Genomic DNA, 24,099 nt, shown 5'->3' with positions numbered 1-24,099 from the left:
AATGATACAAAATAGCACATACCTAAAATCATCTTCATATCTGGCATAACTTTCATTTAGAATATAAAACACCATTTATCATACTATTGTGGATTTATGCACGGAAAAATACTTTCTGACCTAGTAGGACACGAGGCATGGAAAAGGGCACCCTTTTACGCAACTTCAGTTTGTTTGATGCACTTCTGGTAATAATTATGGCTGCAAGGCAGCTCCAGAACAGGCCAAATGAAAAGATCCAGACACACAAGACAAGACAGAGTCTTATAAAGACCGTTCTGCTTTGCAAACATGCTACGCACTTTTAAAACTTTGTTATCTTAACACTTTGGCTACTAAAACTACAGCAGGAAACAGAATGATCAGAATTATTATTTGCAGTGCTTGCTGAATCAGATGACCTCCATCGAATTGATGTTTTCTTTCATGAAATTATGATCCACACACATAAATAAACATGATTTATTAGTTTAATAAAGACACTTGCTTAATGAAGGCAAAGTTGAAGTAGGATGTTAATAAGAAAGTGTGACAAAGGTAACATTCATAATGTTCATTTTATAGACTTGAATGAAAATGTAACAAATAAAAAATATGCAGTGCTTTGGAAAATCCACAAAAAGTCTTTAGGAATCTGACAAGAAAACATTTTGCAGTTCTTCTATAAACATGAATGAATAAACCTATTCTGCTGGCTACATGATACTTACTTAAAAAGACAATGATAACATTTTAGTTGACAAATGAGGTCAGTTTTAACACAGTGTTATCTAGTACTAAAACACCACATGACAAACATATTTGTACATATTCCTTCATATTTGTTCTTTTTAAGTTAAAGAAGCAGCTTAGTTATAAATAATGCCAATAAAAGGCAAAAAGCATCCTGCAAAAGCCTGACTACAGAGCATTATTTTGCTTCATTTTAGCAGGAATTGTATTGATACATTCTCAGATTATGCTGAGGCCATGCTGAGCTATTCCTAATGTAAACTGCATTGCGTTATGAATGAAAGCATTCAGTTGTCCTCTATCGTACCTTAAATACAAACCTTTTACAAATACAAATTGCAAAGGCAATAATCAGCAAATCTGTCAGTTTGCTTCATTCAGTAAAAACGTTAAAGATGAGATGCTGCACAGTGATATTATTTGGTTTAGTAAATAATGAAGTACATCTAATATTATACTATTCACACAGTATTATATGACAAAACATATTTTCATGAGAATCCTCAGTTCGTTAGAGCCAAACAAAAGCATCAAAATAAATACATGACTTACTTATTAATAAATAGTTTCCTAAGTTAGCTAATAAATATTGTGTATCAAAAATAAACTATTAAGAAAAACAAAATAGAAAAATAGCCTAACAAAACCTTGTGGCACATACACGTATGGCAGTAATTATTGTTATCTCAAAAGACAATAAAATACACTTTTTGAATGAGTGGTCAAAAAACAAACAAACAAACAAAAAAAACAAAAAAACAATAGTAAATCTGTTAGCTTGTGTATTTGTGTTTGTTTCTTTTTCAACTATAAAATTACAGTAGACTCCAGATTTCAGTTTCCCACCATCTTGATCAGGGTACATGGGAACAGTGGCAGGTCAGCTCAAGCTCCTCCATTGCTTTTGTTCTCAAATCATGAATGACAGGGATCATGACGTCTTTCAGAGTCTTACAGATAAACTGTCCATTCTCTGAATCTAAGGGAATCTGGATTAGACGAAGATTAGAATCACATAATTAGGATAAATTATCTAAAAAGTACTACAATACCTTACTAGAAGAAGAAAATAAAAAATCTTTTCACCAGTAGTCTGTTGCAAAAATGTTTTGTGGCCATGACTTACCCAAGTGAATGCTTTGATTGTGCGTTCAAAAAAGGCATTCTCAACTTCTTCTGGTATTTTAAGCAAATGAGCAACACAGTCAAGAATACACAGAAGGGTTTGTTTTTGTCCCTAAACAATATAAAAAGACACACAGATGTTTTAGCGTACACATTATCCATTTAGATGGTGAAAAAAGTCACATTTGCAATAAAATATACTCCAAAGCAGTGGTTCTCAACCAGGGGGCTGGGGCCCACGGGGCATCTGCAAACTTCCAGAGGAGGCCCAATAAGTCTTCTTATTAATTATTAGAACTAGGTGATAATACAGTTTGCATTTTGCAATGATACAAGCAATCAAATAGTTGAGATTTAAATAGTTAAAAGTATATATAGCTAGTATATACTATGCTGTATGGAGAAAGGATAAAGTTACAGATAAAGTCTGGCATACCAACTTTAAATAAAGAGGTGTACGATAAAATTTACATTTTGCAACAACAAAATCATGCAGTTGAAATTTGCTTTATGTGGGTGTACTGTATGGAAGCAAAAAAGTTGGATGTTATATATATATATATATATATATATATATATATATATATATATATATATTATATATATAATATATATATATATATATATATATATATATATATTCAACTTCATATATTGAGCTAACATAACATTTCATGCCAATTTGAATTAAAATGCAAAAAGAAGTACAACGGATGTACAAATTAGCTTACATAGGAGGGCTTTCGAATATTGTCTTGAACAAAGAGGAAGGCCTTTGATTCAAAAAGGTGGAGAACCACTGCTATGAAGATATTTTCTCATGTGGTTTGATACCTTGTCCAGTGAATTTAGAGCATGCTGGGGATTGAATCTGTTTCCAGCCAAAGTCTCCACATCCTCTTTTGTGATGACTGGCTCCTTGAGTTGTTCTAGCCAAGACCACATGAGCGTGGAGAGCACCACAGGGTCTCTCTCGGTGCACAACCTCTCCCATGCACCCTCACGGGAGTTCAACTCTGTCTGAGAGGCAGAAACAACTGAAAGTGAATACCCGAGGTTGGAATTGAAGTTCTGAGACTCAATACGTCCAAAAATCTTATAGTATTGCTCCTACCTGCCACATTGAGACTGTGTTCCTGAGGTCATCTCCATCGATGTCCATCGTCAGAACTTTGGCCACAAACAGTCGACGAGTCTCAGGTGGGAGTTCACTTTGAAGAGTCAGAGTAGGAACGTCTGTCAGTTGTTGTGTGACTTCAGAGCTTGTGTTTTCATTAGGGCTGGGGTGACTTTTACCACCTTGACACATGGAAAACATGCTGTCACTGGTCCTCCCTAAAAACCCATAGGACATGCTGCGCTTCGCCTCCTTCAGAGGTACCCGTTTTATGGAGACAGGAGAGCAGGATGCTTGGCCTCCGACTTTTTTGGATTGCACCAGAGAGCTACAGGAACCAGTTAAAGAGCCATGTTTGGGACTGTTGTTGATTTCAGATGTCAACGGGGATGGCAGAAGGTCAGGGGTTTGTGTAGCTAATCTGCTCTGCGACACATAAACCTCTGTAAAGTTTAACCCAGATTTGCTGCCGAGAGCTACCTGCACCCTGGAATCCAGTTTGTGCAAGGCGGAGTCGCTATAGCTAAAACATTTCCTCAAGATGAGCTGAGACTTGTAGGTATTGTCTACCGTTGGCCATCTCCACAGCACATCAAATTCCTGGTCGCTACAGAGTGGACGGTCATGAGGTGGATCACACTGGCTGGGTTGGTCGGGAGAGCGAGGTGAGGATATGGGAATCCCTTTGCCCCTCATCTCCTTCCCTAACTGCTGAAGCGCTTGCAGCGAGACAGTCTTCTCCACTTCCTCTGTGAGGTCCGGGATGTCCAACACCTCCTCTTCCACCGTTTGCCGGTTCTCTGCTATGTCCAGTAGCAACCTGCAGACCAGGTGTACGATCTTTGGCACGTTCTTCATGAGACGTGCTTCATAGCCGTGCAGCAGGTGCCGCTGACGAGTCAGGTACTGCGACAATGTGACCGTGTGAGCTTTGGGCTCGGCACACGAGAATACACTCCGCCCGTGGCACAGGAACTGGGCAAACTCTCGCACACACAACAGTTGGCCACGAGTCTGGATGGAATTTGGACGTTTAGCTCTAACAAACAAAATGGCCTGATCTGCACTCATCCGGGATGTGAATACTAAGAAGCATGCTATTAAGACACCTAAGAGAAGACAAATGTGCATTAAGGGTAGGTAATAATCAGATAGATGTATAAGGATTGAAGCAAATCTATTGCAGTCAAATTATCACAGCAAAAATGTCAAGACAATCAAGATACTGACCTGTTCTGCCAAGTCCGGCATGGCAGTGGACAGACATTTTTCCCTCTTGCATGGCAAATGACATCACCTTCACCATGTCAAGGATAGTAGTCAAGGATGCCACGCCATAGTCCTTCCATCCGAAGTTGTAAAAATAAACTGGAAAAAGTCAAATGTATGTCTCTTAAGATGAAACAAAAAAGCCACTAAAAAGTGCAATTCAAAAAATTCAGTTCAAACAACATACATTTGTTTTGATAGCTATTTTCTTTTGGCACATTTAAGTCCCAAAAGTTGTAAACTGATGTTAAGATTTTTTTTCTCCATCGTGTTTTGGCCTCAAATTGCTTTATTTAGTGATTTTTTGTCTTACCCTTGTCCAAAACCCAGATTTTCAATGTTAAACTACTGTATTAATATTAATCATAAACATGTCTTATTACATGTTTAAAACAATGATAATCAAAGAGTGAAATTAACCATTTCAATATTTGTGTGAAAATTATAGAAATTATATATGTTATTATTACTACACTGGACAATTTTGAAAATGTTTTTTTCTTCTTTTAAAGTTAGTGCACTTGCTTTTTTCAAAAAGACAACTAAGTTATCACTTGTAAACAAAATTTTTATTTTGTGACATGTCCAATCACACTATGTTTCCATCCAAAGTTATGAATTAAACTTGTGCGCAAAATTGCAAGATCGTATAAAGCACCGTTTCCATCCAGCGAGTTAAAGAGAACAAAATTGTCACTTCCTGATTACCTTGCACTAAATATCATGGAGAAAAACTAAATTTGCTGCAGGAGAGAAGATCAGTTATCCTGAGATTGGTATATAATATTTTTTGTATACAACTGTATAGTATTAATGATTGTAATATTAACAATATTATTAATATTACAAGCTTCACGCAGACGAAACGCGTTCATGTTATCTTATTTTTGGAGCCTGCTGTTTAAGAACGCAGTTCTGCGAGTTATAATGAAGCAATTTGGCGAGACTTTGCTCAATCATTTTAGAATTAGCATTAGACCTAGCATTTCAGATGCTGTGAATGAGATTGGTCTGTTGGTTGGTCTAGCTTTATGTTGTCCCATCGCAAATTTACATGTCTTTTTTGATGCACATTAAGGAATTACGCTGTGGCGGCCAATAACTGAAGAAACACTAATATATGTTTATGTGAAACCATACTCTGTCCTTTCTGGATAACTGGTAATATGAATTATATAACACAGAGGATCTCTCATCAGTGCTGACTCTTCCTTAATTTGAGAGACGTTTCATGCATGTTTCGACATGCTGTGCTCTTTGGAAATTGTGCCTTGCATAGTTTCTCAGAAGGTGCTGTCTATATAAGCACAGCACCACTCTCAGGAGATCTTGTTAAGAGCTGCCAATCCCCCTAAGCCTCAAAACCTGAGGAAGCTGGAAGCTGAACAACACCTGCAAGCACAACCACTTCATGTATAGAAAGCAAATCATGTATAAAAGGTTTTTTAGCTTGTCCAACACACTGACAATTTAATGTGATAACGCTAAGGATTTAGTAAGGATTTATCCCAGCCTGATTCCCCTGACTACTGAGAGAGGAAGAGGTGTATGTTTGTGTGTGTGCGTGTGTGATCTACTCACTCCCCGCCTCCATGAAAACCTCTGGGCGATAGGTGAAACCACTCTCTGGCTCCAGAGTGCTGCCGCAGCTGGCATGTTCCCCTGGACGCTGCAGGTTGATTATTGTCTTTAAACCACACCTAGAAGGAAGTAAGATTAAGCATCAGCAAACCCTTCCATGGTGCATCTTGGGAATCAGTTATTGGTAGCTGGCCACTGCATACAACTTACACATGAAACTGTTCGATGACGTTGAATTTTTCAATGATTTCAGTTGAAGGTCTTGCCATGGCTAACAGATTATCAGTTATCCTGTGAACAGAGTATGAATTAGATATCAACAAAATATCTCACTCAATAACATTAATACAAATATTACAAAATAAGACAAAAAGGAAAACAAATGGTTAATATGCACACGAGCAATTGTATATATTTATTGGAGTATCAGTATCAGGCAATATTCATGGAAATAAAAATAAAAAAGTCAAATTAAATAAAATAAAATAATAAACTGATATAATTAATTAATTAATTAAATGTTATGGACTGGCCATGGAAGGACAAGCAGTTTGGAGAATGGATATATATATATATATATATATATATATATAAACAAACAAATATATATTTTTTTTTTTTTTTTTTTTTTTTTTTTTTTTTTTTTTTTTTCAGTATTAAAGGCAATATTCATTGAAAATATGTCCATCTATCCAGGATGGACAAGCGGTTTGGAGAACAGATGAATAATAATTTTTGTTTGTTTGCCATATTAGTATCAAAGGCTATTTTCATGAAAAATAAAGTTAAAATAAAATGTGTTGGACCCGTCATACATCCAGGACAGACTAGCATTTTTTTTATTATTAAATTTAATTAATAGTCTTTTTAAAAATGTCTTGCTCTTAACTAACAATATATCTGAGTTTTGAATTGTTTAGGACTAGTACAATGAATCAATGCTGACTCTGCTAAATATTTGACATGTTCTTTTCAAACAATGCCCACTGTTTGAGAAGAGAGCAAGAAGACAGCTTACCAGGAGGAGTACAGTCCTTTGATGGCTTGTTCTTTGTCGCTCCAGCGAGAGGGGTTTTCATATTTGCACGCTCGACCACCACATGCCATGGAGCACTGCATATGTCCTGGGATGACATGCCTCAAAGTCTCGCCCACCTTGGTGTACTTTGCAGTGGGTACTCTGACATTCACTATAGAGACAGATGAAGAAAAATAAGGATTCAGAATTCAGTCCTCAGTCTAAATAGCTCCAACTTAATCATGACACATTACATCCACAATCTGTGATGTCAGTCTGTGCCTCGGACATGCAAAGTGCCACAATGATCCTTTGCGAAGAAGAATTCAAGACTTCCACAGCTGAGCTGTGCCTCCTCCTCAGGATCTTCAGCAAGGTCTCTGAAGCCGAGTGCCTGTTCATCTTTCGAAAACCCATGAAGATCTCGTCTACAGGGAAGAGCAAGCCCATCTCCCGTCTAATGTACAGATGACACTACATTTAGCACAGCCTGAACAAACCAAGCGCTGACCCCAGAGCAGTGAATCATCACTACACAATCACCGCGCTGCACAAAAGAGGCATGAGAGACCGATACAATCCAACTGGTTCATCAGTTGCACTTGAAGGGGGTCTCCATGGTGACCAAGTCCGAAATCAGTGGGAGGCTGTGCAGAAGCTTGTGTGTGTTCTCGCAGGTGGAAGAGAAACAGGATGATGTGTCTTATGGAAATGAAAAATACAGCTCTGGTTGCGTAACCCTGCATGCATTTCAACATAATAAGACTTGAAAAACACCTTTTCAACTAATGTATTCCATCTGCTATGCTGAATACAAAGATTTTATGTAACTCGGAGCACAAAAACTGAATGCTACATAAAAGAAAAGTGGTTTCCTCATACGTCAGTCGACTCAACATCTGAAGAGGCTTAAGAAAGTTTTTGTTTCCCTGGCTATTAGTGTGTCCTTTCTCACCTAACCTACTTGAATTCAGAGGAAATTAAAAGGAGATACATTATCTCTGTACTTAATGGGGCTAATTGATATGGAATTAATCATTTTAAACAGATTTGGAAAAAGATTACAAAAGATTTTGAAACGTCTGCACAAGTCTAGATAAGTTAATGTAGTCATATTATTACCCATAATAGAAAGATGATAGGTTGTAAACAAAAAGAAGAAAAAAGAGGAAGAATATATATATCAAATTTAACTTGTATAACTAATAACTAGGGCTCCAATAAACACACCTGTTGTTAACTATTTCTCCTCATTCGGTCCTTGTATATCAGAATTTCACCCTAATTATTTTCAATTATTGACTGTGCATTAACCATTAAAAATATTCCCCAGCCACAGGTACAGAAATAGCAGTTTATTACCTGGCTCCATGTCAGTGCTGGACTCTCTGCTGTTAGCTGAACTGCCGGTGGAGTAGGGCAGGTCACTCAACAAACTGACGCCTGCTGCCATGGCCAACACTGAAAGAAGGGAGCAAACATGGTGTCAAAGACTCAGACACAAAACAATGGCAGGGTAAACATAAATGAGGTAGTTGTAAGGCTGGTTGCCAGGGAGTTGTCCCTCCTGGGAGGAAAATGTACAAAGTGTGGTGCAGTGTCACACAGCCAATCTAGTGTCACTGCAAGTGCCGAATAAATATAATGAGCAAGCTCTAGATAAGAACGTATAAATGAACTTTATGCATTTAAAAGAGATCTTGACTATAGCGGATACTAACAATCAAATAACAGATAAATCCTTATGCTGAAAAATAACAAATAAACCATTATGATTTTGTTTTTGCTGCAGAAAAAACTCACATCATCAGGATTTTTACAGGAATTAACCTTAAAAATGAATGAGAGAACTACAGATTTCCGGTTTTAGGAAAAGAGGGATTTTTAAGCGATGGAATTTTTTGTAACCTACTCTATACTTAGTATGTATAAAGAAGCTATGGAAACTTCGATGTGTCGGTTAACCCTACACTCCACTACATATCAAGTGTCAACAGTTGACTACTCACATTACCATTGTGACTGTAATAGCCATTACTTTAATCACAGGTCAGAGTGACAATAACTGTAACCGCCCTGCTCTAAAACAGAGCTATTACTTCTGGATATTCATATTGCTACTTGTCAATATTTTGCTAATTATTTGGGTCTGACAAAGGTAGAATACTACTGTACAAAATTGGGATTTTATTCCTAATCACACTTTCTAAATGTAGTACGAAACCAATAAAAAAATTCCGACTGAATAAGCTTTTTTGCACTACAATCATTATATCTGCACCGTTTACGTCACTGGTTTGCACTCTATCTGCCATGTGCCTTGTGCTGCTTTACTTATCATTATTTTTACACGACCTATTTGTATAGTTGACTTATTCATATACTGTGTCTAACTTGCAATAAATTTCTATAATCCTCAACTGAAAATTCCTCCTACAGCTCTCAATGCTACACTGGAAAAAAAATGAGTGTAAAACAGGTTACTATTTTAGTATTTTTATTCATAATTTTTTTTATATTGAGATATTTTTAAATATCTGATATTCTGAATTAATTGTTATTTTTTATATTTTCCCTTTCTTTTTCATTTTAATTTTATAGTAATTTTGCATGTTTTTTTTTTTTATACATATGTCTACACAGTCTTCATTCATGTTAATTTTATTTTTTTAGTATCAAGATAAACTAAATGAAAATGAGACATGTTGTCTTGGCAGCTAGCTGAAACAAAATAAGTTTAGGTATTTTAAAACTTATTTTATTTCACTTAAAGTTTATTTAATATGCACAAGTGTAGTTGTAACAAAATGATAACAAAAAAACTTTATGATTTTAGTTTTAGCTAACTATAATAAATCTGGTGTAGAAATAAATATTTTTATAGCCCAACAAAACTTGAACAGACCAACAGCCTTCTTCAATCTTTGCTATATCCTTTTTTTTTTGTAACAGTTATATATCTATAAAAATACACTGATTTCAAAACAAGATTGTGTCTTGTTTGACATTTCTTTAAAGTAATTTTTTTATCTTTAACAATAATCAAAGGGGATCAGAACAGTGCTGCTTTAAGTAATGACTATTTGCGTTGGGATTCTGTAGCGATCTTTGGCACATTCAGGATGATGTTAGCAGTCATTTGATACACCATGATTAATTCACACTGTAAAGTGAGAAGACGCATGACAGTGGAGTGGCATTATGAAACTCATTTGCATTGTAACGTACACTTCTCTTTACACACTGATCCAACAGAGACAAAGCAAATCCCCCTCGAGCCATCCAAAAACTCAACCTGACACTAGTCAATCAGTGTGTGCTATTCATCTGATTAGGAATGGATTTTTCCTAATCCTGATCTACCCTTCAATATAAAGAGACAACTTATCTAAGGTGCTTGAGTCTTGTATTGTAAGGTCATTTTTGTTCCTCCGGCCTTAAATCCCATGTGGGATGAAGAAGATTAAGTTAAGTTTGTTCCTTAATCCATTCCTATTTTAGTCCTGCAGTTCAGGTGTTTAAAATCACTGTATTTTAATAAATTAGCATTATGAACATGCTTGCAAACAATATTCCAGCTGTCATCCTTACAAAGGCCGTCAGAGTCCGAGCTTGGGTGAATCCTTGAATGCTGCCCACTGGATTTAATCAAAGGGCGGCGATCACTTTCATCTAAACTTTGAACTGATTTTTCAAAGCCTTTTCAAAACCAACAGAGTTATAAAAAGGACTGTATACTTTATATCAGATTAGTGCTATTGCTAAATTTGCACACTGATTATTATGCATTCATTTTTAACCAGACTACTGACTGGTTTCCATTACCACTATAGCTACTATTCTGATGACTGTGTTGATAAAATGACAACTGTTTATGTAATAAAGCATGAAATTATCATTTAGAGTTAAAGGCTTTAGTTTATTCAGCATGTCTCTTGTTAAGCCACAACCTCTCAGCATACTGTAAATGACAGATTAAATGACTTAATGAATGTGTTTAGTTAGGCTTACATGGCCTTTCAGATACACTGTTACCTCAGCCAATCATAGCACTCGCTGAAGCATTTAGCGAAATCTTGCTGTTGTTGCTGGCTCAGTGTCTGACCCTTCACATGCCCTCTTCCTTAGAAACCACCAAGTACACATGATATTTCTGCAGCTATACTGATCTATGCAGATATCTATCATGGGAAACATTTGACTTGGAGTTTATTTACGTCAATATAAGACATCCAGACTAAACTGCATCATGAATTCCAGCCCAAGGTCAAAGGAGAAATTTGGTTTTGTAATGTATGCTTCCCTGATTACGGAGTGAAGTACATTTTATATGCAACATACAAAAATAAATTCAGATATTATTATCACTATTATTAGTATTATTATTATCATCACAATTGTTGTTTGATGTGTATGACAATGCAATTTTGCTTTGCTTTGTTTTGTTTTTTAAATAAATAACTTTTTTTTTTTACTAATTAAATAAAATAAAAATAAAAAAAATCAATGTTACGACCCTGATCCTTCCCTTTACTTGCTTGACCAGGATGTAAAAATTTGTCCACTTCTTTCTCATCCACTCTTTTATTGCATTTCTAATATAATATAGCTTAAAGATGTTGTTGTAGCTATTATATATATATATATATATATATATATATATATACACACACACACACACACACACACACACACACACACACATATATATATAGTTTTTTTTTTTCACTTTAACAAGTGAGCTTGGACAAACACAATAACAAGAAAATGTACACACACACACACACACAGTATAATATTCTGCACACTATAGGATAAAAGCATCCCATACATACAAATATAACATTGTTATTATGAGGGCACTGACTCTGTAACAGCATGCTTTCAAAAGACTTACCATAAGATAATGTAATACATATTTTCAGTATTTCATCTGTGTTAACTTTTTGCTTTGATCCCAGAAATGAATGTCTAACATTCATTAATTTGCAGTAACATCCATTACAGCTCACGAGAAGGACAATGCAGCTTGTTTTCCCTTTGGCTCTGTAGATTAAGCTTTTGCCCTTATGCGCTTCGTTTCAAAACAAAATCGAGACGCGAAAACACAATAAAGGAGTTTAAAGAGCAAATCACTAGATTAACTAATAGACTGCAAGGTTAATCTCTTGCGGTGCATCTCTCAGCTTTGCTAACCATTAATGCTACTGTGCTAAACGCAAAGGCTAACATTAGGGCTCATGTGTCCGATTGTTACATACCTTGGTCCCTGTATCCGGTATTTGTTAGCTAAAGACCACTGTTTCATTTGGGGTCATGGTGAAATGCAAAAGCGTGGATCAACAACAGACAGTTGTCGAGTGCATTTGTATCAGTTTCGCTGCTCAAGGGGATGTTACATTGTAACAGGTTGGGAGAAACAGAAAATGCCTGTCATTGGCCGATCCATGGTCATGTGATCAAATGAGGGAAATAAAGCACGGATGAAGCGCGGTCACGGTGAGCACATGAGGAAATGGGGCTAAACACTTGAGGAGCAGCACATTTAGACCCTGCTAAGTGTTAATGACACATCTTAATAGTGTACTTGATCTACGTAAACTAAAGAACTGTAGTACTTACAAACACATATCACTGCCATTATAAATAATGAAATCGGTAACACTTTATTTTTAGGTGTCCTAGTTACATGTACTTGCTATTATGATAACAATAAATTATGCATAATAACATGGAAACGTATATACCTCTAACCACATGGTAAGTAGGCCTACATGTTAAGAAATATTACTTAGTACTTAAATGTATAATTACACTGTAACAAGGACACCTTAAAATAAAGGGTAACCATGAAATCATATTTCATCACGAATTACCATTAGCTTATGTATAATAAAGACGGCTAATAAAATAGTGCCCACATATGAACATGCTTCTATTTTTTCTAATTTTATTTTTTTATTAGCTATAAATTGCGATAATAACAATTTAAGGACAAAGCTGAAATTGTTGGACAAAGTTTCAAAATGTTTTAGTATTTGCTATCATATGATTTAATGTCAGAGCTGTGTAAACTCCACATCTGTGTAAAACCTAATGAGCATATTATCCCACATGGTTTGTCAATGCTCCAAATAGCAATTTATTCATCAATGGAAGCAAGAACATCTGACCTTCAGTAAAAGACATTAGTCAGGGCAGCGCAACATTTCATTTTTGACAAGAATGTAAACTAGGCTTTAAGTGATAAAAGTAGCTACAGTGAATTCAATGGACTGTTTTTATACATACTGAGTGTTCAGATGTCAAAGCGTCTACCCGAATAAAAACTTTTAATAGACAAAATTTCAGTAGACAAAAATATTGCATAAAAATGCTTACACAATGCGCGCCTTTGTAAAGACCGCGTTAAATTCATATGGCGTCTAATCTAGTTAAGCTTTATGCCACAAATTTTCTTATGAATTGGTGGCCTGCTTTAAACATTTCAAAATTCTATAATGCTCAGTTATTTTTTTCGCCAAGTTAAATTACATTTGGAATCCCAGATTGTTGTGAACTCCACTGTAAGCATATAATAAGGCATGCCTGATCAGATTAGATGGATGTTTATGATGCTCTGGACTGACCAGGGGGAAGCTGGTGGTGCACATGGTTAAGTACATAGTAGATTAACACACTAAGCCTTTTGCTAAAGTGGTCCCACTTCCCATACTGCACGGTTATGGTTATAGCCCCACTGTTTGATTATGAAGTTTAATACTAGGCTATTTTTTTCTGAACAGTGCAGTGCACACATGCAGCTAGTAAAAGACCACACACATATATATATATATATATATATATATATATATATATATATATATATATATATATATATATATATATATATATATACATAAAGGTTCCAACACAAATAAATACAAAACTCAGAAAATTACATCTGCTTATTGATATACACTGATGCATTGCAATGCAGTATTCACATGATGTCGCCTAGTGGTTGAAATACAGAAGCGTTCCCACCAGAGGCCACTATCTTTAGGTGAATATTAGGAGAAGGGGTTGGATGTTTATAATGACTTCTTTCTTTCTAAGAAAATGTTTTTACAGAAATGTGTCAATATCTTTATTTCTGTGATTGCAAATATGTAAATTCAGTATTTAAGATATAATAATACACAACTAAAAGTAACAATAATAATAAGCCTATAATAGTGAATATCCAGATAATACGCACTTTATGAAAGTAAAATAACATAATTTCGCATGAAGAGACAAAGAAAAATCGAGTGTGATAAAAAAGAAAGAAGAAAAAGACTGGAAAGAAAAAGAAAACATGCATGCTGCTGCATAATTCTGGCGTTAATGTTAATGTCGACGGCGATAGTATTACTAAACAGTTTAAAACAAAGAAAGAAATAACATTTCTGTCAAAAGACTGTAACATGACACAATTCAGTGGTCTATCATATGTCTAAAGGAGAGACTTTACCACCAGAAGTGTCTCACTTTACGATTAAAGATGTTTGGCATTAGCCTATTTATGAACTTTTCAATATGAATTGGAATGCTATGCATAAAATAAACAAAACTTTGCGTAAAAATATTATCTTATATTGAAAGATTACAAACAGTATTTTGATTATGACACTTGAATTGCCATGTTAAATGGATTCACTGTATTTTCAAGAAAAAAAAGTAAACTAAAATTCAAACCAATTTCCTGACGATGGTGAATAACCTATAAATGATTCACCACTGTTTTATCATCGAATTATAACATGGCAAAATAACACGTAAAGAAACTTTTCTATTTTTCAATTACAACATAAGTAATTAAAAAAAAAAAAAAGTGGAAACTGTGTGCAAAGTGCTATGCAATTAAAAGGCCAGTTATTTTATTTTATTTATTTATTTTTTTTAACTACATACTTTATATGTAGCCATCAACGCTAATTATTTACGATATTTTTACGTTCCTCCTATTCTTGCAGGACATTTTTGCGGACGTTTTTTAAGGGCCCCAGTTTCTTAAGTTTACATCTGAAATAAAACTATATCTGTTAATAACCATGATAAATACCTTATTGATGAAGGTGATGTGCCATTCTGTGACAAACTCCTATCTTTAGTTCGGACGTATTCAGATTTATTTTGGCAAGACTTTCGTTTATTTTTTGCAAGTTTAAATTTGATAAAATGTCTCTAATGTAATTTAATTAGAACCTATTTCTTTGTTAAGCTGATAAGCTGTAGACAAGGACGTCGGTGAAACATAGCCTATGCGGTTAATGGGTCAGTACAAATGAAGTTCGAGACTATAAAAAAAAAAATCTTGCAGAAATCAAATGCAAAAAAAAAAAAAAAAAAAAAAAAAAACAGACCTATATGTACAAGACCTACAAAACATTTTAATTTAGAAATGCAAACATCATTAGCCTATAGAAGAAGTGTATCTATTCAAATAATTTTAGTATGAATGGCTTTTTTAAATGTATTTTAGAATAATAATAATATATCCGACCAAACAGCATCTCTGACCAGTTTTAAAACTAAACTTATGCAAATGATCGAAGACGTTTGAAAACTAGTCGCACCTCAAGTGAAATGTTTTGACTGTGTTTTCCCTGTATTTACAGAGGGTGCCCAAGCATGCTGAGGAGGAGGTGTGGCGTTGTGCTAGACCTCCTTAAACTCAGATGTCTATGTTCCTGATTCAGAGCTCAGTCGGTGCGGTAAGAACAGAAACAGGCTGCCCTTACTGGGCGGATCAGACTTCTCACTCCAGCTGCGTGGACGGGACCACACATTTCGGAACTCGCCAACAGAAAAGAAAGCAATTTCACTCGTGTTTGGAACGTTTTAAGATCGAGCATCAATCAGAGACTTCTTTGCGTATTTCAAAGGTTCTCCAAAACCGTGAGGTTGTTTTTTATTTAAATGATCGTATCTAAAAATCTGAATGGACGCCTCGGTGCTTTACAAGGACATCTGAATCCTCAATGTGACCTAAAGGTTTCTACAGGCTTCCAGGAGGTTCGGAGAACATCTGCTACATTTAAACTATAATAATGCAACACCCTTTGGAGATTGGGGCGCACTACTACCCCCCGGATGCCCATCAAGACCAAAGATCTCACAGGTACAGGAGTTTCATGATTGAAGAGATTCTTACAGACCATCCGAATCACAAGGTATCAAGTCCCACTGGAGACCTTCTAAAATTTGGAGTACATGCCCTTTTGTCCGCCAGACCATACCATAACCACTTAGGTAAGTACCGTGACCTTTCAGTCAGACGATACTTTGAGATCCGGCATGGCCAATACCTTAACCTTCTCTTAATACAGGGACATTCAAATTGCACAACCTCTCGATTTGCCTACTCACAGGGAAAAGATTCCACATTGTCTCTGCGGACCAATACAAAACAAATCAGATATCTCAGATCGAAATATATTCAATGCACTGGACCGAGCAAGCTTGTACAAATTGCAAATGCACATTCATTTCAGGCCATACTGCATGCATTTCATGCTTTTTTATTTACACTTTGGGAAAGAGAGTTCTTACCAGCCCGTGCATGAAAAATAATAATAAAAAAAATCACAAAAATAAAAACGTTTTATTTGCCGCCTTAAACTGTAAAATAAAATAATAGTAGTGCAAACGTAACAAACTGATTTGATAAATTTACTGCACTTTCCAACATCTCTGAATGTAAGATGGAGAAAAATTCAGATGAAACTGCAAAAATCGAGCCAAAAAGACTGAAATTATTGTGCCAACGTTGAACGTTTAGAAAAATAAAGATGTTGTAATGGAAACATTTTTACAATGAGGATAAATAATGCAGCTTTTAGTTGACGCTGAAATATTCCAGTATGAAAAATAAGACTGTCCATTTTTAAATGACACTACCCGTTATGGATGTAAAGATGTAAGCATAAAAAAATCCAAGACATGTAATTTAAATAATCATTAGTTTGTTTTGTTATTCGAGATTTTTAGTATATTTCGTAAAACTCCTTATGGATTCAAAAGCATATAATTCAATTGTAGCTAATAGCTACGATGAACCATTATGGATCCATCCAAAGTCTTTTTTTTAACGGACATTAAAATGCCACTTATCAGCAAGTTCAAGTTCCGACTAAATTGTCATGACTAACGCACACACATACAATTGTTTTACTTCCAGTCCTGAAAGCAGACCAGACCAGTATCCTGAAGTTTCCAGTGTCTCCTCTGTCCTGCTCGCTCGGGGCGCCGTTGGGCTCTGCGCTTCTGTCCAGCGCCGCGGGTCTGCAGGTGGGCTCTTCATCCCATCATCTCCCGCTGGACCTCCATCTTCGGGGAAAACTCGACCCTGGAGCTGATGCAGTGAGCAAGACTAAGAAAGGAAGGAGGAGTAGAACTGTGTTCACCGAACTACAGCTGATGGGCTTGGAAAAACGATTTGAGAAACAGAAGTATCTCTCAACTCCTGACAGGTAAACATGCTTTTTAATTTCAGTTAGGCTTTTTTACGTAGCCTATTTAAAACAATGTAAATGTTTGACTTTCCCCCTAATTGTATTATTTTGTTATGAGCGTAATTATGAAGCCACAGCTTACATGCAAAGAACATATTGATGTTGTCTAAGAAATGGCTTAGTCGACATCTTTCTCTTTTAACAGAATAGACCTAGCAGAGTCTCTAGGCCTGAGTCAGCTTCAAGTCAAAACATGGTATCAAAACAGAAGAATGAAATGGAAAAAAATCGTAAGTTATAATTGGCATAAAATTATGATTCAACTGTCATAGGCCTACCTGTGAAAATCTAAACTGATGTGTATCGTTGTTGCTTCGAAGGTGTTGCAAGGAGGAGGACTAGAGTCTCCGACCAAACCCAAGGGCCGTCCAAAAAAGAACTCCATCCCCACCAGCGAGCAGCTGTCGGAGCAGGAGAGGACACGAGAAGCGGACCGCTTATCCGACGGCGGTGCTTCTTCACTTTCTGATGCAAACCAAGAGGAATAAACGAGAACATCCGTGCGAATATGTTTGTCTCCGGGACGCGAACGGGCCTATAATCGGCCTCTTTGGATCAATGTGCACCGATGCCTTTATGTTGGCACTTACAGACCTAACCACTTGGCCTGATTTTATACTACCTATGTTTTGTCTGTCTGTTTGATTACGCCAACTTTTGCGGGCCTTGAAAAGTCATAGTGAACTTTTTCCAGGGACCAGAGCGCTGGTTAGTAGTGAATGGTCTTTTTCTCAGCATTGAAGGCCGTGGTATGAACCTTTTATCGGCATATATTGTGCTTTTTTACGCTTATCATTGGTATTTCAAAAAATATTCCAAAGAAAAAAAAAAATTAAAATGTCAATTTTTCGAAGACAGTTTTACGTTGTGGCAATGTGACCTTTATTTCTAAAATATGGCACCACAAGACACAAATGACAGCAGGAAAGTCACCCATAATAGGTTAATAATAATAATAATAATAATAGGCTAATAATAATAATGATGATAACCACAAATAATGTGAAATCCCTCGTTGCTGGTTTTCGTTTCATATTCATGCTCCATATCTCTGAGGCTCATCGAACGTGAGCTGTGTAATTTTATGCGGAATTGTTTATGGCCTAACTGAGCGTCATCACACCGCGCATTAAACTTATGTTGGCGTGTTTACGCAGTAAAAGTAAATATGTGGTAACACAATATTTTCGAAGAGAGGTTATTTATTTTCACAGAAAGATCCTTTTAATCAAAGACACTGGTTATGGTGCCAAGAAGAAGTGTCTGAAGTAAGCGATTTGCAGTTTGATGATTATAGGCCTGTTCAATTTGCACCACAGTATATGCAAAATGCTAAAATGATCTTTTTTCTGCTGATCACTTTGGAATTGGGCTATTTAGAAAATACGTCTCTTTTCTAGATTTTCTTTAGCCTAGCGTATATTTAACGCCCAGGACCCTTGCCTCATTACTGAAAATAGGCATACTAGATTTTGACACAAACAGTAGGCTAACATTTTATAAATAGCCTAATTGAAAAGTAAGAAAATTAACGAATAGTATTTTGGACTTACATAAGGTTGTTAATGCATATAATTAAATTGTAGGCCTACATTCAAATCGGCCTAATCTTTGATTCATATATTTTCATACGGACTACATTTTTAAATACCGGTGAGGCAGCCGCTACTTTGCTTTGCATTTACAAGATGTAAACAGTTTGTTAATGATGTGGCCTAGTAGTTACTGTAGCTATAAAGTAATAATGCACTCCAGTAAAACAAAGTCCCGTATTTTGCACCTTCTGGACAAAATTATTGATATCACCCATCAGTATCATCCTCCAATAGCTTATAACAATATAATCCGGTTAAATTGAATTATCTGTCATAAACAATGGGTATACATCAGAAATATACATGTTTAAGTGTTGCTTCCAGTGATCTTGTTATGTCATTGGGTCACTGTCTGTAGTCTAAAATGTAAACCCTTACGGACTTAGACTCTCGTGCCATACTACAAACATGTCGCTCTTCTAGAGGACACATATTTTAATAGAATTTTATTGTAACGGAATCACGACCAAGTCATATATTTTTTTTATTTTTCTAAAATACATTTTATCATTTTCATTCTATATTTGACCTACAACAAAATATTGAGCTGGGACATTTTCATTAAGTCCGTGTTCAATTTAATCCAAAAAATAAGAATACAAATAACGTATAGCTGTCAAAGAGCTCATCAGACAATCCTCGAACAGTGAAGGAAATAATTATGAGACATTTTTAATACCAAGTCTCTTTTATGTATAGGCCTGATAGTTTAGTCTGGGTGGACGAAATGATACCCTGCCTGGAATAAAGACAATGCATTAGTACCTTGTGATTTGGTAAAATTAATTTCACATTTTCTTGGTTTCGTTTTACCAATGTGAACTCCAGACAAGGCTATTAATCAAAATCATACATTAATGAAGGAATAACGGTGCGCTGCAGTGCTCAACTATCTTGGTAAATTTGATCCTAATATAGGTTTTCTTGGTCCTGTATAAATTCTGGAGGCTGGAGTTATAATGCCAGGACAGGATCATCATTCAAAAACACACATAAAACAACGGCACTCATCAATAGCCCATATGTGGTTGCGTACAATAACAGTAAAAACATTAATTAGGCTGTATTTAGCCGCGTGGCAAAGCACCATTCTTCTTCTTTTTTTTTCTTTTTTTTTTTCTGAAAATAAGCCACAAACCAGCCCAGAGTCTCCATCCGCCTTTTCCGAAAACTCCTATATTCAAATGACTTATAGGCTATTTTGTCAAAATCTAACAGTCGCCACAACACAGATATTTTTCTTAAACATTGAAATTGAGCTTGTCTATTTATGAGCCACCTGATATTTTCAAGCTCACACACATTTGCACTTGTTGTTGCGCCTGGAATTTCACCAGTAAATCTAATTACATACATTTTGTTTAACTATATTTAAGTGCAAAGTGAAATAACTCTTTTATGTGAAGGCCATATCTATGGAAAAAGTGACAAAGTATGTTACAGGCCTATACATTTACAAATAACGTGGTCACGTTATCTTTTAAGAGAGATATGAGTAGATAGCTTATTATTAAGAATCCAGTTTTATAATTGAGGTTTTTAAAGTATACTTTCCAATTAAATATATGAGGTTATTATAAACATTAGATTTTTTTATAGTGTATTATAGTAGGTTTTACTGTAGTCTTACTTGACGTCGTATGTTTATTTATTTATTTTTTTTATTTATTTTTTTTGGGATGGAGTTCGTCACAACAGCACGTTCGGGACTGTAGCTGTCAGATCCAAATGTGTTAAATTAAGGCCAAAGATTTTGCCTCCAGCGAGTCACCCAACATGAAAAGAATTCACGTAATTTTGTCTAGACGATTAAAGTTATTAAACCTTATTGAGCATAGTAACAAAATAATAATAATAATAATAATAATAATAATAATAATAATAATAATAACCCGTAGACTATGACACGGTTTTTTATTTGTAAAAAATAAAAAGAATCTCAAAATTCATTAATAAAGCAAACACGTAGTAGCTGTTTTAAAACTATCTAAATTTTAAACTTGTAATAAAAAGGAGCATGGAGTAAGCTTACGTGATATTAATAAATCTATTGATATTTTTACACCATCATTTAATAAAGAAACTTACAACATTTATGAAACTAACATGTACACATACAGTTCTTTAAAATAAAATCCTTGCTGTAATATTAGTTTAATAATGGCAGTCACCAAGATATATATGGCTACATTACAGATCTATCGTTGGAGAAAGAAGAGGATGGTGATGAGGAAGAGTGGAAGGCTCTCATTTGAAATCTCCTTTGTTTAAGAAACTTTTTTTTTTTCACTGAACTGTAATAATTATTGCCTGAGAGAATTATTGCCATACATATCTTAAGAGAAATAATCTGTTTAAGTTGCAAATAATGGACTTACAATTTACAAAACAAACAAACAAAAAAAAAAAAAAACTGACTAACTAATACACTGGACACCTAAAGTGACTTTTCCTTCCTTACCTAAAACCAAATACAAAATTACATCTATATCACAAATCATGAATTTTCATCATCACAAGACAAAGTAGCTTTATAACAAACATGCTGCCCTGAACTCAACAGTCTCTCCCCTGAATATCCTCTTTGCTGTATTAAAGGTACCTGCCCAATATACAGGTCTTTCCACAATCAACAGTTATTTCCTTTTGGTGTTTATGACACTAGTTTAACTGGATTATAAAGAAACAAATGCTGGTGGCAGAATCATTAGAGTGAGATGATTCAGAGGACGCCATAGTCTACTGTCACAGACAGATGTTTACTGCTTTATTTACACATTTGTAGCAGTTAAAGAGACTAAACTGTCATGAAAGCACGAGTACCAATCACTCTTGTGGTGCGGAGACTTAAGGAGATATAACCACAGGATGGTCATTTGTTCCACAAGACACTTAATACTGTTATGTGCACAAAGACAACAGTACAAGTTTTAGGAAATAAACCCTGCACAATCCCACACAACTCTTCCTTCCTAATGGGACATTTAATGTTATTTGCAGTCTTTCCAGTGTCATTAGCGTGGATTTCATCTGAAGAAAAGAGATGGGTTTACAATGCAGGTGCTGAAATTTCACTCAGAAGTATTTAGCTCAAGAGCTTGTGGAAAATAAATGCACGCATTGTCGTCTGGATTGAAGGGAATCCATTGCGGATGAAGTCATGGGCAGGAATGCCTAATGCACTCAAGTGAACAAAACCTCATCCCAGAAACAGACTCTCAGCCTGGACTTGATAAACTCCAGGTCTCTTCAATCAAGATCAAGATTTTAAAATGATTGTGCAAAGCTGAAAATATATTTAGCTCCATTGTGTCATCTGCTTAAAACTGCTTAAAAACACAAAATCCCAAACTCTCCATCAGTGTGCATTATCTTCACTAGTGTTTTTGTTTTAAAACGACTGACTGTGCATGCATATCGGCAGGCCCCACAACTTCCTATGTCTCGGTTAAACAGTTTATCCATTTGTCAGTATTCACCCATGTCATAATCAGGTCTTGCTGCAATCATTATGCAGATTAAGAACAGGTGCACACGCACTTCTAGCAACAGCATGTAAGGCCAGCAGTGATGACCATGGCAACTTTCATTACCTGTAATCATGAGTTGTAAAAGGTTGTGTGTTTACAGACTGTGTGATGCCAACTCCAGACGTTCAGCATACGGCTAAATGCTCCACATGTCTTCTCTTTCCTGTCTGGACCTTGTGAAGGCCGAGCATTGGACGGCAATGACTTCCGACATAAATTACAATCAGCAGGAAGAGTCAGCTACGAGGAATCTGGTGATTTGGAACTTCCACGTGAGATGCAATTTAATTATTAAGTGGACCCTGTTGTGGTGGCATGTTCGTGTGCTGATGCAAGAAGTGAGCTAGGATTGGTGGGTGTGGGGTGGAAGACCCCCAGTTTCTGAGATGGGTATTTGTGGAGTCAAAAGGTGCGCACTTAAACAGAACTCCACTTAGGGGCCTAGAAGTTGATCGTCTGCCCAGCCACACACAGGAGAATTCTTCACGATTAAAGCTCCTCTGATTAATCTTACTTATGTGCCAAAACTGCACATGCTGCGTATGATCCCAATTATGCTGAAACTCGATTCAGCATGGAGCAACTCTACGGTCGCCCTGCCTCCTGTCTGTTTTCACTGGACTACGTTTGACGGCATGCTTTAATGTCACACTGTTCAAATTTTAAGTGATAACATCAAACGTGTGTTTTCACACTTTGAACTACCTTTTCATTTATTTAAACCAAACATTATTTAACCAAACTGGGCACTCCAAACTGATATGACTTTGTTTCTTTTTGAAACACACACACAAATTATGAATTGTCCAAATAATGAAAGTCAATGGGTCCAAGAAATTTCAAGCTACAAAAAAGACCATCAAATAGCACTTTCTGATTACATATAATCAGATTGAGTAAACAGTATATAGCCTGAACCCAGAGAACACTCCTATCCCCAAGCTGGGATAAGAATAGATAAGAGTGTGGAGTTGGGGTGGAGGAGGGATGCCAGAGAAACTGTCATGGGACAGAGGTAAGTTGGCTCTATATATTTACTGTCATGCTAATTAAAGGGATATAGTTCACCAAAAAATAAAAATTCCGACGGGATGAGGAGGAGAATTGGAGAATTGTTGAATAAAGTCGTTATTTTTGTTTCTTCGTACACAAAAAGTATTCTTGTAGATTTGTAAAATTAGGACTGAAGCACTGATGTCACATGGACTATTTTACCAATGTGCTTGCTTGGTTTCTGGACCTGGGAACATTTCAGTTGTGCTGCGGTTTATGCAGGGTGAGAAAGCTCTCGGATTTCATGAAAAATATCTTAATTTGTGGTCCGAAGATGAACAAAGGTCTTACGGGTTTGGAACGACATGAGGGTGAGTAATTAATAAAATAAACATCATTCCACCAATAACCACCAAACCAAGTTGATTATGAGAACTTGCTCCACCTGTGCTGAATTACTGAACGCGTTTGTTAATAAAACACATGAAATGAAACCTCTATGGCATAATACATCTCTTCAAGGCAAAATGATCACTTTGTAAGATAATTTTACATGTCAGAATTTAAGCCTTTATTCACTTTTAAATCAAACCAAAACAAT

General features: G+C 35.8%; 2 protein-coding genes across 3 annotated transcripts; one reads left to right on the top strand and one right to left on the bottom strand.

Moving 5' to 3' along the window:
• Positions 1–452: 452 nt before the first annotated feature.
• Positions 453–12,272, bottom strand: LOC109095410 (protein tyrosine phosphatase domain-containing protein 1-like). 2 transcript variants are annotated; one of them, XM_042734049.1, is made up of 9 exons: positions 12,104–12,272; positions 8,205–8,303; positions 6,843–7,014; positions 6,035–6,115; positions 4,205–5,943; positions 2,972–4,083; positions 2,692–2,877; positions 1,859–1,969; positions 453–1,721 (listed from the first exon to the last, which is right to left on the bottom strand). In XM_042734049.1, the coding sequence occupies exons 5-9, from the start codon at positions 4,278–4,280 to the stop codon at positions 1,587–1,589; spliced, it is 1,620 nt and encodes a 539-aa protein (XP_042589983.1). In that variant the 5' UTR covers positions 4,281–5,943; positions 6,035–6,115; positions 6,843–7,014; positions 8,205–8,303; positions 12,104–12,272; the 3' UTR covers positions 453–1,586. The 2 variants fall into 2 exon arrangements, with proteins under 2 accessions (XP_042589983.1, XP_042589984.1); XM_042734050.1 differs by lacking the exons at positions 8,205–8,303; positions 12,104–12,272 and adding an exon at positions 7,097–8,175.
• Positions 12,273–15,540: 3,268 nt separating this feature from the next.
• On the top strand, positions 15,541–20,775 carry barx1 (BARX homeobox 1). The gene is made up of 4 exons (XM_042734048.1): positions 15,541–16,118; positions 17,047–17,338; positions 17,526–17,610; positions 17,701–20,775. The coding sequence occupies exons 1-4, from the start codon at positions 15,917–15,919 to the stop codon at positions 17,866–17,868; spliced, it is 747 nt and encodes a 248-aa protein (XP_042589982.1). The 5' UTR covers positions 15,541–15,916; the 3' UTR covers positions 17,869–20,775.
• The last annotated feature ends 3,324 nt before the right edge of the window (positions 20,776–24,099 follow it).

The sequence above is a fragment of the Cyprinus carpio genome, chromosome B11 (assembly GCF_018340385.1).
Source record: "Cyprinus carpio isolate SPL01 chromosome B11, ASM1834038v1, whole genome shotgun sequence".
NCBI classification, from domain to species: domain Eukaryota; kingdom Metazoa; phylum Chordata; class Actinopteri; order Cypriniformes; family Cyprinidae; genus Cyprinus; species Cyprinus carpio.
This window is presented reverse-complemented; position numbering and strand designations above follow the sequence as displayed.

Excerpts from the sequence above, each read along its gene's own strand:
- LOC109095410 (XM_042734049.1), bottom strand. The coding sequence starts at position 4,280 with ATGGTGAAGGTGATGTCATTTGCCATGCAAGAGGGAAAAATGTCTGTC. Across the intron at positions 4,084-4,204 it reads TGCCGGACTTGGCAGAACAG|GTGTCTTAATAGCATGCTTC; the intron begins GTCAGTATCTTG and ends GTCTTCTCTTAG. Across the intron at positions 1,970-2,691 it reads CTCTAAATTCACTGGACAAG|GGACAAAAACAAACCCTTCT; the intron begins GTATCAAACCAC and ends TATATTGTTTAG.
- barx1 (XM_042734048.1), top strand. The coding sequence starts at position 15,917 with ATGCAACACCCTTTGGAGATTGGGGCGCACTACTACCCCCCGGATGCC. Across the intron at positions 17,339-17,525 it reads TATCTCTCAACTCCTGACAG|AATAGACCTAGCAGAGTCTC; the intron begins GTAAACATGCTT and ends CTCTTTTAACAG. Across the intron at positions 17,611-17,700 it reads GAATGAAATGGAAAAAAATC|GTGTTGCAAGGAGGAGGACT; the intron begins GTAAGTTATAAT and ends GTTGCTTCGAAG.